We start from the raw sequence: 12,345 nt of genomic DNA, 5'->3' as shown, positions 1-12,345 counted from the left end.
GACAAAAACTTGATGCACTTCATGTACAAACTGACCACTCTTCGGTGAAGTATCAGGGTTTTTAACGGAAACCACCTCCTTCCACAGTCAATTCAAATTTTCTACATCATTTCAACTTAAAACTTTTTCCGTGTTTAATACACACTATTGGAAGTGCCATGCTCAAATTTGACCATTTTGTTTGGTTGGTTTGCTATTTTCAATACATTAATTGATTCTCTGCACACAAAAAAGGGCAGAACGCATTTCTATTCAACATAACGCGCAAATGAGCCCGGTAAGGGATGAACTTTGGCATGATATCTTCATAGGACCCTTGTAGGTTCTGTAGAAATTTAAGAGTGTTACGGAAAAAACTTGATGCATTTCGTGTACAAACTTAACACTCGCTGACGAAGTATCGTGGTTTCGAACAGAAGCCGCCGCCTTCCCTAGACAAATCATCTATTCTACATGCTTTTAACTTAATTTTTTCTATGTTTAATACACACAATTGGAAGTAGCATGCTCCAATTTGAGAACTATTTCGGGTTTGAGTGAATATGATTTTTACGTCTACAATCTAGAGATGGTGGTGTCTGTCTTGGTGTGATTTGGAGATGTTGACGTTTTACATCTATGATCATGGTGGTGGGTTTGCATGGTGACACAATCTGGGTGTGACGTGCGTTATATTTATCACGAGGTGCAAAAGAATAATTAAAAAGGGAATGCAACACGAGGACTTCACAGAAGATCACCCATCCTAATATTACTCTCCCCCAAGCATGCTTAAATCCGGAGTTCTCATGAGATCCGATGCTTTAGTGTTGGTATGATCGCATCCGACATGTTAGCTCCGTCTTCGTCCCTTATGCTTGCTACTCTCAGGTCCATTACAAAGTCGATTGTATATTCTTACTACCATTACAACTGTTGCCTAATAATGGATAATGTCATATACTACGTACTCTCATGCTCAACTACGGAGATTAGTTTACCACGGTTTCCACCCCTCCCTCTATACCGCAGCAACACGTATTTTCCACCGCTTTGAGAACGCACTTTTCGCGCCACAACGCTGCCCCTAGACGCGTGAGTGATGAGCAGCGAGCTAAAACATATCACAAACGTTAAAAATAAGATAATGGGGTTAATATATATCGTGCACGTACATTAAGTTTGTCACGATGTGCAAAAGAATAATTAAAAAGAGATTGAAACAGTTGCCTCCTTGATGCCCTTCGATTACGCGGCGGTGACGATGTTGTGTTGTAGCCTTGGCTGCACATCATTTGTTGCCATTCAACTGTGTCAATGGCCTCAAAGCACCAGGGTTGGTCTTGGTTGATTGGTGCTTTTAGTCTACAACGGTGGTTTTCTCGTGCAGCCTACCGGCGGTGAGGACAATGGAAGAGGATGATCCTCTATTTCTTTCTTCTTTTGGATGCTCTCGACGCAAGTTTTCTCTTAGTTGTGATTATTTTTTCTACTCTCCCGATCTTGTATTCTCCACTCATCTTAATGTAATGCAAAGAACGCTACTAACTTTTGTTTTAGAAAAAAATAACTAAAAGAAATAAAACGTTTTCGTTTCTTCTGAAAAGGTAGATAGTACCCCTGGCCTCAAGTGATGCAAACAACCATATATTGATTATTTAATGATGTCAAGCGAAACTGAACTAAAAATTGGCCCACTTCAAATTACACAACCCACTACAATAGACATGTAACAAGTCTCAAATTTTCTCATCCGAATTAGCTTACATGATAATGCATGTTGAGTTGACTTGTTTCATTGAACACAGCTAGTTGACCTTTCTTGTTTCTCTCGTTAGAAAGATCATTTGAATGTGTGCAACATTTATGTGACCAGGATTCACGACCCAGACCAGCTGACCATGTGATTGTGACCCACATAGTACTACAATTAACCAGTGCTAGCAGATGTCAAAGCTGAAATAACACAAGTATTCATTTTTTGTATGATGAATTGTGATAATGAAGATTTTTCATTGAACTTGACTATTATTCCACTTGTTTCAATATTATCTGGTATCTTTATTGATATTTCTCCATCTGTGTATTCTATTTTATCATCACTTTTATTGATGGAAAATAAAGACAATTATAATACCACTTGGTTAGAGTCTCTTTCCTGTCAAAATAAATAAATACATCTGTATTTTTTTTCTCTTGGTCTTGCAGCATGAACATGCAAGTAATTAACTCTTCCCGATCTTCCGTAATCAACAGTTTAAAATCTTTCCCTCTGATGGCGTGCATCACTAGATAGTGTCAGACGTACACATGTGGTAACTGATACCGGACACTGGATAACTGTTAGTGGCCGGTCGTCAAGGGCCCAGTTTCCAGACCTTGTGTTGCGCGCGCACATGATAACTTGATAGTACTACTCCTTGGTTGATTGTACCGAGAACTTAATAATGAATAATGAATCATGGAGGTTAATCAAACAAAATTATTAGACCAAGGCCAATAGCATAGTCAATATAAACCTACAAAACCTGGTTATATAAAGTTGGCACGTAACCTATAGTCAATCTAACAGTCTACTCATACATTAGTTAGGTATCCTTGCATGTTAGACCTCTCACAGTGGGTAGTATCATGAATAAGATATTAACCTATGATAGTAACTCCACAAGCATAGTATCATAAGTTGGGTACATGGATGACTTTATTTATTATTTTGTATACTCATACTAGCACGTAATATGATACTAGTACCTTCTCTTTCTTTATTTATTTGTACGCCATGTCATTTATATGTCTAGCTGGCATTGCATGAGGATTTACGATACTACCCTACGACACCTCACTGTGAGAGGTCTTATGTCATTAACATTTGCCCCACCTTTTTTCTAACAAAGGGTGTGGGAGCATGTGTTATAGTTGACTGTAAATATACATACCTTTTCTTTTTAGAGAAAAGGCATAGGCCCGACTTTATAGATAAAGCCACAAGGCAGAGTACGACAAGACAAACAACCACACGAACACAACATACCGTTTCTCTTCTCTCATCAAACTAGGCAAAAATCTAATGTAATATCACTTAAAGCCTCCCTGGCAAAATAAAATAAAATAAGAATACATCACTTATATATAGCTTGCTCTTGTCCATGTCATCCTATTATACTTGTAGACAATAAGGGTTTAAGTATTATATTTGTACCGAGTTGAAGAAGGAAGAAGAGCAGTGGGGTGTAGATTAAGAGCTAGCTGCAACACATCGTTCAAGAAACTTTGTGGGAGAGTAAGATGAGCCATGTATCAATAAAGTAGTACATCTCCATAGATAGCTACTATGCATGTTGGTTATTAGATTGACTATAGATGACATGACAATGTGATATAGCCAACAGTTACGAAAGTTCCCTTCTCAGCTCGAGCTCATATGAGCTCACCTGAACAGTAAAATTCAAAGAAAAAAAATAAAAATTCAAAAAGTCTGATTTTTTGCAATAAACTTTAACAAATGTTTTTAATGCTTGTAATTTTTCATCATGAAATGACATTCGTGGAAATTGTGGCAAAAAAAATCATGACTCCAAAATGCTTTTGGAAATAACTTCTTTAGAGCATCAATTTCTTTTCACTAGTTCACGAATGTCATGCGATAATGAAACTTTGCAAGCTTTGAAAACATTTGTCAAATTTTGGCACAAAACAAGTTAAGATTTTTTAAATTCTTTTTATAACTTTTTTGGATTTTACTATTCACCCGAGCTCAGTTAATCCGTGTCCAACAGTTGTCTCTAGTATTATCCTTGCTTTTAGAGTAGTAACCATCTTTAAAGGTCCCACTCGTAATTCCGGGCTTATTTGACAGACGTGTTTGGATCCGACCGACCGGGGACATGGATGGCCGATGGTAATGACATAGACTTAGCTAGGGGCCATCTTTCCTTTTTTCTAGTATGACCTCGTACCACCGGGGAGGCGGAGCATATTATGGTGCATCCAACTGTGTTGCATCTTTTAAAATGTAAAATAAAATCTTGAAAAAAAGTTGGCACATTGCACAACATCAAGCTATGTTATCACAAAATGTTAAATCAAAATTTGGATCATGGCTCTAGACACAAAAAATGACAAATTCATTATCAGTAGTGATAATGTGCCAAAATAAAGCCCGGTTGTATATTGTAACCAGTGCTATGTTTCAAAGTTAATTCACAATTTTCTGACAAAATAGATTGATATTTTATACATATATGATCGTACCGTAGTTTATCATCAAAGTAGTTTACTTTATACCGTTCTATGCTTACTTACCATGAGACTTGAATGTGGTATGTATAATAAGCATTGTTTCATGCCGTGAGACTATCTTCTATGTTTAGTTTAGCTATAATTGTGCTTAAGATGGATGCAATGTTTGTGTCAATTTTGGAAATTTTGATGTTTGCAAAAAAGGTGACGCATAAGTAGGGGATACACCCTTGGGCACCACAGAAAATTTAAACAACTAAGGGATGCCCGTAGACACATCTAGACGTGTATGTGGACAAATGGGAGAGGGCATATGGTGAATGCCACCGGAGATGTCGTTCGTATGCGTCATATTTCCCATTTGTAGTATCACCGCGTAACACGGAAACGTATCCTGTGTACCCTTTGCACCCAACTCACATTGCATCTTTTTAAATGTTCAAAAATCTGTAGAGAAAAAGTGAGCACATTGACGCCAACATCAATTTATGCTATCATAAAATTTTAAATCAAAATTCGGAACATAACTCGAGATACAAAACGGACAAATATATCATCAATACAAATAATATGCCAAATGTAATGCTCAATTTATAGTATACACTAGTCACTGTCAAATTTGTCATTTTTGTATCGTTACAGATTTTGATTAATTTTTTTTTTGTAACAACATAGATTGGTGTTGTGTCCATGGATAAAATTCTTCTCAGAATTGTACTTCCCCCGCGTAACTCGTTCTCCTTGCGCCAAATGAAGAAAAAAAAACTCTTTCTTCTGATCCGCTGGACCGGTTGTGTCGTTCGATGAACTGTCACGCTCTGTGACGTAGTAAATGCACGAAAGATATTTCACACTGGGTGTGACAGACTTTGTACATGCATGCATTTGACCAGTTTAGTTTTTCAGCGTGGCTAGCTGTTTGACTTTTCTTTGTCCATCAAGAGGGCAAAGCCCTGGCCGACACCCACTGCTTCAGCAACGAAACCAACACTTTGGTCCAAAAGAAAATAACGAAACTAACACTAGTTGACCTTTCTCTTCTTTCCATTTTTTTCTTCTGAAGGGACTACTTTCCAATTTGAAAGTTTTCATTTATTTACATCACCGGATCGAGCTGACATTGCGACTCCCCTACTGTACGTCACGTACAAATACATTCACTAGTAACACTAGATGTCAATGCTCAAAGCCAATACTTAAGCAAAGCAAGCAACGATACTTAGCCGCCCTTCGCGTGGCTGTTTGATCTTACCTTAAAGGTATGATCTTTCTTATAAAAATACAATACAATACAGTTATTTAATGCATAGACAATCATCGGTGCAGGTATAGGCAATGTTTTCACTGGACCTCTGCACCACGTATTTTTATTTTTCGGTAAATCACCACATACATTATATATACAAACACGTATAAAGTAAACACCCCAGATCTTCCGTAATCAAACTCTAATTTTCTTTTCCTCTGTTGGCGTGCAAGATCAGGCACCTATCTTACTAGCAAACGTTAGGCACTGTCAGAGGCTATGACATTGCTAAGTAGAGTAGTTGATTGGTACCGGACACCGAAAAACCGCCAGTGGGCCGGTCGTCACGGAGGCCGGTGTTCAAACCTCTCGCGGTGCGCGCGCGCCGAGAATTTTAATATACCCTCGCCGGCCGCGTGAAGTGTACTTGCAACCAGGAGCGCATACCGTTCACGCATCCAGATCCGGCAGGCAAACACGCGCCGGTTTTATTGCCAGCGTTGACGTAGCACAATGGAACGCCATAGCACAGTGACAACCTCCACGACGAATAACCAACCACTAGTAGGGCCGTTACGTCTTCGTGAACAGAACCATGCACTTGATAGCACAGTGGCGTGGGCATGCTCACAATGAATGTCACGGGGTGGGGGCGGGGCGCCGGATCCGACCCGACCTGCCACATGGTGACCACGAGCCCTGCCCTCCTCACGTACGTACGCCGTCGTACGAACGCTAACGGTTCTGGGGCGGCGGGGCGCGCGCGCATGCCCGTCGTCGTCCACTCATCGGCAGCGGCCATGATCCCATCCATGGTGCGTCCATGTGCGCCTGCTCCTCATCATTCGCGGAGCCACCCCACCACGGAGCACGTGCCCGCGGATGATTCTGTTCTCACTCACTCACCTTCCTTCACCACCAACGGGAAATGATAAACAACCCTCTTGTGGCGCGTACCCTAGGCGGTGACCTACCGGGGCTTGCGCGCCGTCCGATCAGATGATCCGACGGCTGTTGAGGAGAGACATGCAGCGGAAGTCCCTACCGCCCCTTGGGCGCTCTCGCCCGCAACGTGCACCCCTACCCATCCTGTCTTCCGGATCTTGTCTCCCCCACCTTCCCCTCCCCTTCTTTCCCTCCCTCACCGCCCCCCTCTCGCCATGGATATATATCGGCTCCCAGGCCCGGGCAGGGCAGCCGGTTCTCGCTCTACAGCACAGTTGCACACACACACACACACACACACACACACAGAGAGAGAGAGAGAGAAACTTCCATTGCTTTGGTACTTCATAGATAGCATACTGCCTAGCTAGACATACCACATAGAATATGGGTTCTTGGAAGCGCACCATCACGACGCCGTTCAGGAAGGCCTGCACCATCCTCAGCCCGCAGCACGGCGCGGGCAGGAGCGAAGACCAGCACGGCGGCAGCGGCAACGACGGCAAGAAGACGCCGCGCACGCGCCACCATCTGAAGCGGTCCGGAGCGGCGGCGGCGATGGCGCAGGGCGAGGTGGTGGAGAGCCCGTCCACGACGGCGCAGCTCTACGGCGACGTGATGGCGTGCGCCTACGAGGACGTGCAGGTCATGTGGTCCATGCTCGACAACAAGGCCAAGGTCCTCGACAGCGCCGCCTCGTGACCTCGCGCTCCATCATCACCACCGATCGATCGATGGGTCGAGGAGTTCCATCATCGATCCAGTACATACTACTGCCACATCCACTGCATGCAGATTTCAGAGTCCTTGGCGCTCAATCTGCAGACCGTCGACGACGAGTCATGAGACTCTTCTCCGTTTTCTTCTTGTTGAGCCTGAAATGAATCCCCGGCACTGGCATGGTACCTGATTAATTAAGCTAAGGTGCTAGCTAGCTTGGAGTGATTTGATGGATTGCCGCCACAGCATTAGGATGGATCTTTGATGATTATTGAGGGCATGTTTTCCTTTTCTCTTCCTTTCTGGTGTCACAGATGGATATGGATGTATTCGGTCGTGCATCATCCGATTCGCCAATCAATGAGAGGAGTTTTTGAAGATGTGGGACCCCCTTCTGTGCCTGTATTGCACATGGTTTGTCTCCGTCCTTGTTTGCCGACATGTCTTACTTTGGCAAAAGGTCACCGAGCTTAACCGTATTGTTAATTCCTGCATGGAGGGGAAGAATCAAGAGTTAATACCACTATTGGTACATAAACTTGTAGGGGTGGGAACAGTTTCATACACAAACTAAAAAACCCCACAAAACTAGTCCTCCAACTTGACTGCTGTAACAAATTCATACAAAGCAGCTGTGGACGCGACATTTGGCATGCCACGCTGGATTTTGGCACACGCCTTACTTTTACAAAAGCCCCCTCGCACTCTCTGTATTTTACAAAAAGCCCCCTCGCCCTCTCTCTCTGCAACGATTCCCCATTCGTAAATCCCTAGCTCCTCCCCTTTGCCGTCGCCCTCTCCGCCGCTAGCCATCTCCGTCTTCCCCTCCGACGCCCTGTCGGCCGCCCTCTCCGCCGGCAGCCGTCTCCGCCGCCCTGTCGAGATGAGCGGGAAGCAGCAGGCAGGACGTCGTGGAGCAGGGGCGTCGTCGTCCTCAAGCCACCCTCTCCCGCTCAATGGATGTGACCTCGCCGGTGCCGACATGACGAAGGACGGTGAGCCTTGGGCGAAAATCACCGGAGAGGTGCGCTACATGGATGTCGATTTCTGCAAGGTGCGTGTCCCCATTCCCCTCGCCGATTTGCTTCGGATGCCCATGAATTTGAGCTTCCTGATGCTAACATTTGATTTGATGGCCATGGTAGGGGGCTGAAAACCTACCCGAATTTGACTGGGGTATACCTCTTTCCTCTCCTGATGCTGCTTTCAATGGCACTGACAAAAGTGACCATTGTTGCCACTTACTGAAACCTGCGAGAAGAGTTTGCTCTGATGGATATGACTATGGTCGTAGATTTCTTGTTTGTCCTCGTGAGGTTAGTCAAGTGCCCAACTTTTGTTTACAAAAGTGTGTTGTTTATCTGTAGTTGTTAGAGGTTGATGTGACCAAATTGTTGTACTGAACAAATTGGTTTGTTTTGCAGGGTTATGATACATGTGCTTATCTGAAGTGGGTGGACAAGGAATGGCAGGGGAGACCTAGGCAGGTGATTGGCAAACTTGCTGAAGAGAATGTGGCTCTTCAGAAATTTTTGTTTGACAAGGATGCTGAAATTATGAGGCTGAAGGAAGAAAGGAAGGCCATGATCATGAAGCACAAGAAGGAGATCAGAACTAGGGATATGAGGGAAATTTGGTTAGCCTGTTTGGTCTGCTGCTCTGCACTGTTGTATGGTGTTGTAGCACTAGTGATAAGAGGTTTTGTGTAGTAAGTTAGGTAATTTAGTATTTGGCATGATTTGAGAGGTGAAACTATTTGTTATCAGTTGCTACTTGTACTGATTATATGAAATCAGTGGCTACCTATTATCTATGTTCAGTGTTGTAAACATTCCAAACTGGAATCAGTGGCTTGAAATGAAATCTGTGGCTTGTACTCATTTCTGTGTACTTAACTGAAAATTCTCTTATTTGACATGAAATCAGTGGCCACTTTACTTAACTGAAAAATTCTGTTGCAAAATTCTCTTATTTCACATGAAATCAGTAGCTTGTTTACTTAACTGAAATCAATGATTCTCTTATTTGACATGAAAATTTAGTTAACTTAAGCAAAATTCAGTTAACTTAAGCAAAATTCAGTTAACTTAACAGTGCAAATTACAGTTAAGTTAACCATTTCGAAGGGGCCCAGGGATCTTCAGGTAGTACAACTTGGCATATTTGGCACAAAGTGAGCACCTAGTACATTCTATTTTAGGATGTGTGCACATGGGCACAACATAAGCAGACAACCTACAGTTCAACAGCAGACACACATGGGCAGAGAACATGCAGTTCAACAGCACTTCAACACCAGATTGCCAACATATATGCCAACAGATACAGCAGTTCAACATGGACTGATCAAAATAGATAACTTATATGCCAACATATAGATCAGCATACCTAACTACTCTTCTGCACCTCTTCTGCATCTTCTTGTTGGAATATACAACATACTTGTTGTTGCCTGATTCAACACCATAAATGCCAAGTCCTGAATGTGTTGGAAAGCAGTTACCTGAGTACTCTGCATTCTTGTCCAGTTTCTTCCTAATCTTGGGGCAGATAAGTCCAGTCCACTTTTCTGAAGCTTCTTTGTACTTTCTGTCATGCCTCACAGTAATTTTATGTGTTATGCATTCTAGCATTGATATAACACACAGTTCTCTTGCATCCAAGATGTAGCTGCAAGAGAGACATAGTAAAGTGTTGTCAGAACTCAGTGACACTGCAAGATTGTGTTAAACATAACTGAACTTGTTTGCTACAAAAGTGAACTAACTGAAGTTTACCTGTTGTACACCTCTGACATGTTGTTCAACAAGATGTCACACTTGGGGAAATCTCTGAAGTATGCTTTCACCCACTGGTTGGGGGGCTTGCCATCCAACCAATTATATGCCTCCAAGTTCTGTGCCCTCAGCTTCGCTCTGTTCAAGGTCCACTTGTCCACATTAGTTGACCTAGCAATGGCCCACAACATATTCTTCAGTGTTTCTCCTTTGAACTTCTGGTGGAAGTTTTGATAAAGATGTCTAACACAAAATCTGTGTTCTGCATCTGGCCATATCTTCTCAACAGCATTGATCAAACCCTGCAAAATTAGTTCATAAACATGTGAGACAACAGCACCATATGGAAATATGCAACATCAGCATGTTTGGACAAATGGAACACACCTTTTGCTTGTCACTCATTATAGTGAAAGGGGAGGTGTTAATGATGTTCAAATCATTCTTCAAAGTGGTGAGAAACCATTCCCAAGAGTAAGTTGACTCCACCTCCACCATCCGCATTGCAATTGGAAATATGCAATCATTGGGATCAATCCCAACAGCTGTAAGCAGCACACCCTTGTATTTTCTCTTCAGGTGACAGCCATCAACAAATAGAATTGGCCTGCACCCCCTCAGGAAACCTCTCTTGTAAGCATCATAGGACCAATATAGTGAAGATAGGTGATCTTTTGGAAGCAGGTCACCTATTTCCTTCACTTTGGTTGTGCAAACAATGAATTTGCTCCCTGGATTACTTCTCCTCAGTTCTTGTCCATAGTCCCACAACTGGCTGTATTGTGCTTTCTCATCACCATGTATGATCTTAAGTGCAGCACTCCTGGCCCTGCCAAGCTTCATTCTCATTGGATTAAGCTTGAACTTCTGCTGAACTTTCCTTCCAAATGTACCCAAGTCCATGCTCTTGTTGTCTCTGAACTCATCCATAAATATCTCAGTCAGGTACTTCACTGTCAAGCACTTGGAATCCCATGTTTTCTGACAGGTGTGCTCTCCATTGTACTCTCTAATGACAATGCTTCCTGTTCTATTGTCTCTAGATGCTTTCAACCTCCAAGGGCAATCAGGTTGACACACACCAATGAATCTCTCTGCCTCATTTCTAGCTTTAATGATTTTCACTCTGTTTTTGACTGTGCAGGCAGTGACTGCTTCCCTTAGCTCTTTCATTTCTCCAAATACTTGCCCAACCCTGAAGATTGGGTTGCTCATATCCATTTCTGCATTGAATGTTCTGGATGTATATTTCAACTTCTCCAACTCATCTTTTGACAGGTTGAGCTCATCATCATCCAGTGGATCTTCCTCCTCAAATATCTCTTCCTCTTTTTCATTGTTGTCATTCAATGATTTGTCCACATTCTGAGCAAACAAATCATCATCTCCATCTTCACAATCATAGTCACTATCATAAAAGTCTGAGTCAGTTTCATTCAACTCTTCTTCTCCATCATTGTTTTCAAGTGCATTATCTGCATTGTCTGCATCTGCATCCTCTCCTTCCATTGCATTCTCTGCATCATGATCTGCCTCTGCATCCTCTCCTTCCTCTGCATTCTCTGCATCATGACCTGCATCCTCTCCTTCTTCTTCATCCTCATTTCCATCTGCAGTTGGGCATCCTTTTAGTATGATTTCAGGATATAAGGTCTGAATCTTGTTCTCCTCATCAACTAACAAATCCAATGTCTTCGCTTCTCTGCTGGACCTCACCATAGCAGCTATAACATCTGGATTGTCCACACAAAGCAGGCCATCACCATAGTCTTTATCTGGCAAAATCCAATACACCTTGATTTGAGGGTCTGTAGGGTCATACTCCATCCTTGCCAAGCAATACTTGATCATCCCCAGTGACCATGTGTCTGAATGACAGTAGTCAAAAGCTTGATGACTGCACCCAATGTAAGAGAACTTCATTTCTCTTCCTATGCATTCCCCCAACAAAATCCCATTGTGCTCAAACTCCACTGAGAAAAACTGGCTAGCTTCTCCATTTGTCACTGCAATAATTGACACATTAAATTTTCAGTGCACAACACATTCAACTATAACTGAATCATAGTTTCAACTGACAAAGTACAGTGCTCAAACTCTAACTGAATCTGTACATGATTTTCAAACAGAAATATGTACTGAATATCAACTAAAAGACCACCTTTCATCACAAAACAATAGTAAAAATGCTGACTTTCATCTCAAAAAAGCTTGTACTTTTGCCAAACAGAGAAAGTAAGCATTTTTTCACTGAAATATCGACTGAAAGACCACCCTTTCATCACACTTTACAGTGCATTTACAGTTCAGTGCAACAATAGCATATAATCTCTGAATATCTGAACAATAAAATCACATGAACACATGACCCCTTTCCTCTCTGACCTAAAGGACCCCCCTTTCCCTGTATGCTACCCAAAACCCTAGGTCAAATCCCCT

The 12,345-nt window shown here is 42.4% G+C and overlaps 1 protein-coding gene and 1 pseudogene across 1 annotated transcript; one reads left to right on the top strand and one right to left on the bottom strand.

The window, feature by feature from the left end:
* Positions 1–707: 707 nt before the first annotated feature.
* On the bottom strand, positions 708–826 carry LOC125533281 (annotated as a pseudogene).
* A 5,824-nt stretch (positions 827–6,650) lies between these two features.
* Positions 6,651–7,509, top strand: LOC125508252. The gene has a single exon (XM_048672926.1). It carries the CDS (start codon positions 6,797–6,799, stop codon positions 7,109–7,111), a length of 315 nt encoding a protein of 104 aa, XP_048528883.1. The 5' UTR covers positions 6,651–6,796; the 3' UTR covers positions 7,112–7,509.
* The last annotated feature ends 4,836 nt before the right edge of the window (positions 7,510–12,345 follow it).

Source organism: Triticum urartu, chromosome 1 (genome assembly GCF_003073215.2).
Source record: "Triticum urartu cultivar G1812 chromosome 1, Tu2.1, whole genome shotgun sequence".
NCBI classification, from domain to species: Eukaryota; Viridiplantae; Streptophyta; class Magnoliopsida; order Poales; family Poaceae; genus Triticum; species Triticum urartu.
Note: the sequence above shows the minus strand (reverse complement) of the source record. Positions and strands in the feature narration are given on the sequence as shown.

Bases quoted from the DNA above. Each gene is read 5' to 3' on its own strand.
- LOC125508252 (XM_048672926.1), top strand. From the start codon at position 6,797: ATGGGTTCTTGGAAGCGCACCATCACGACGCCGTTCAGGAAGGCCTGC.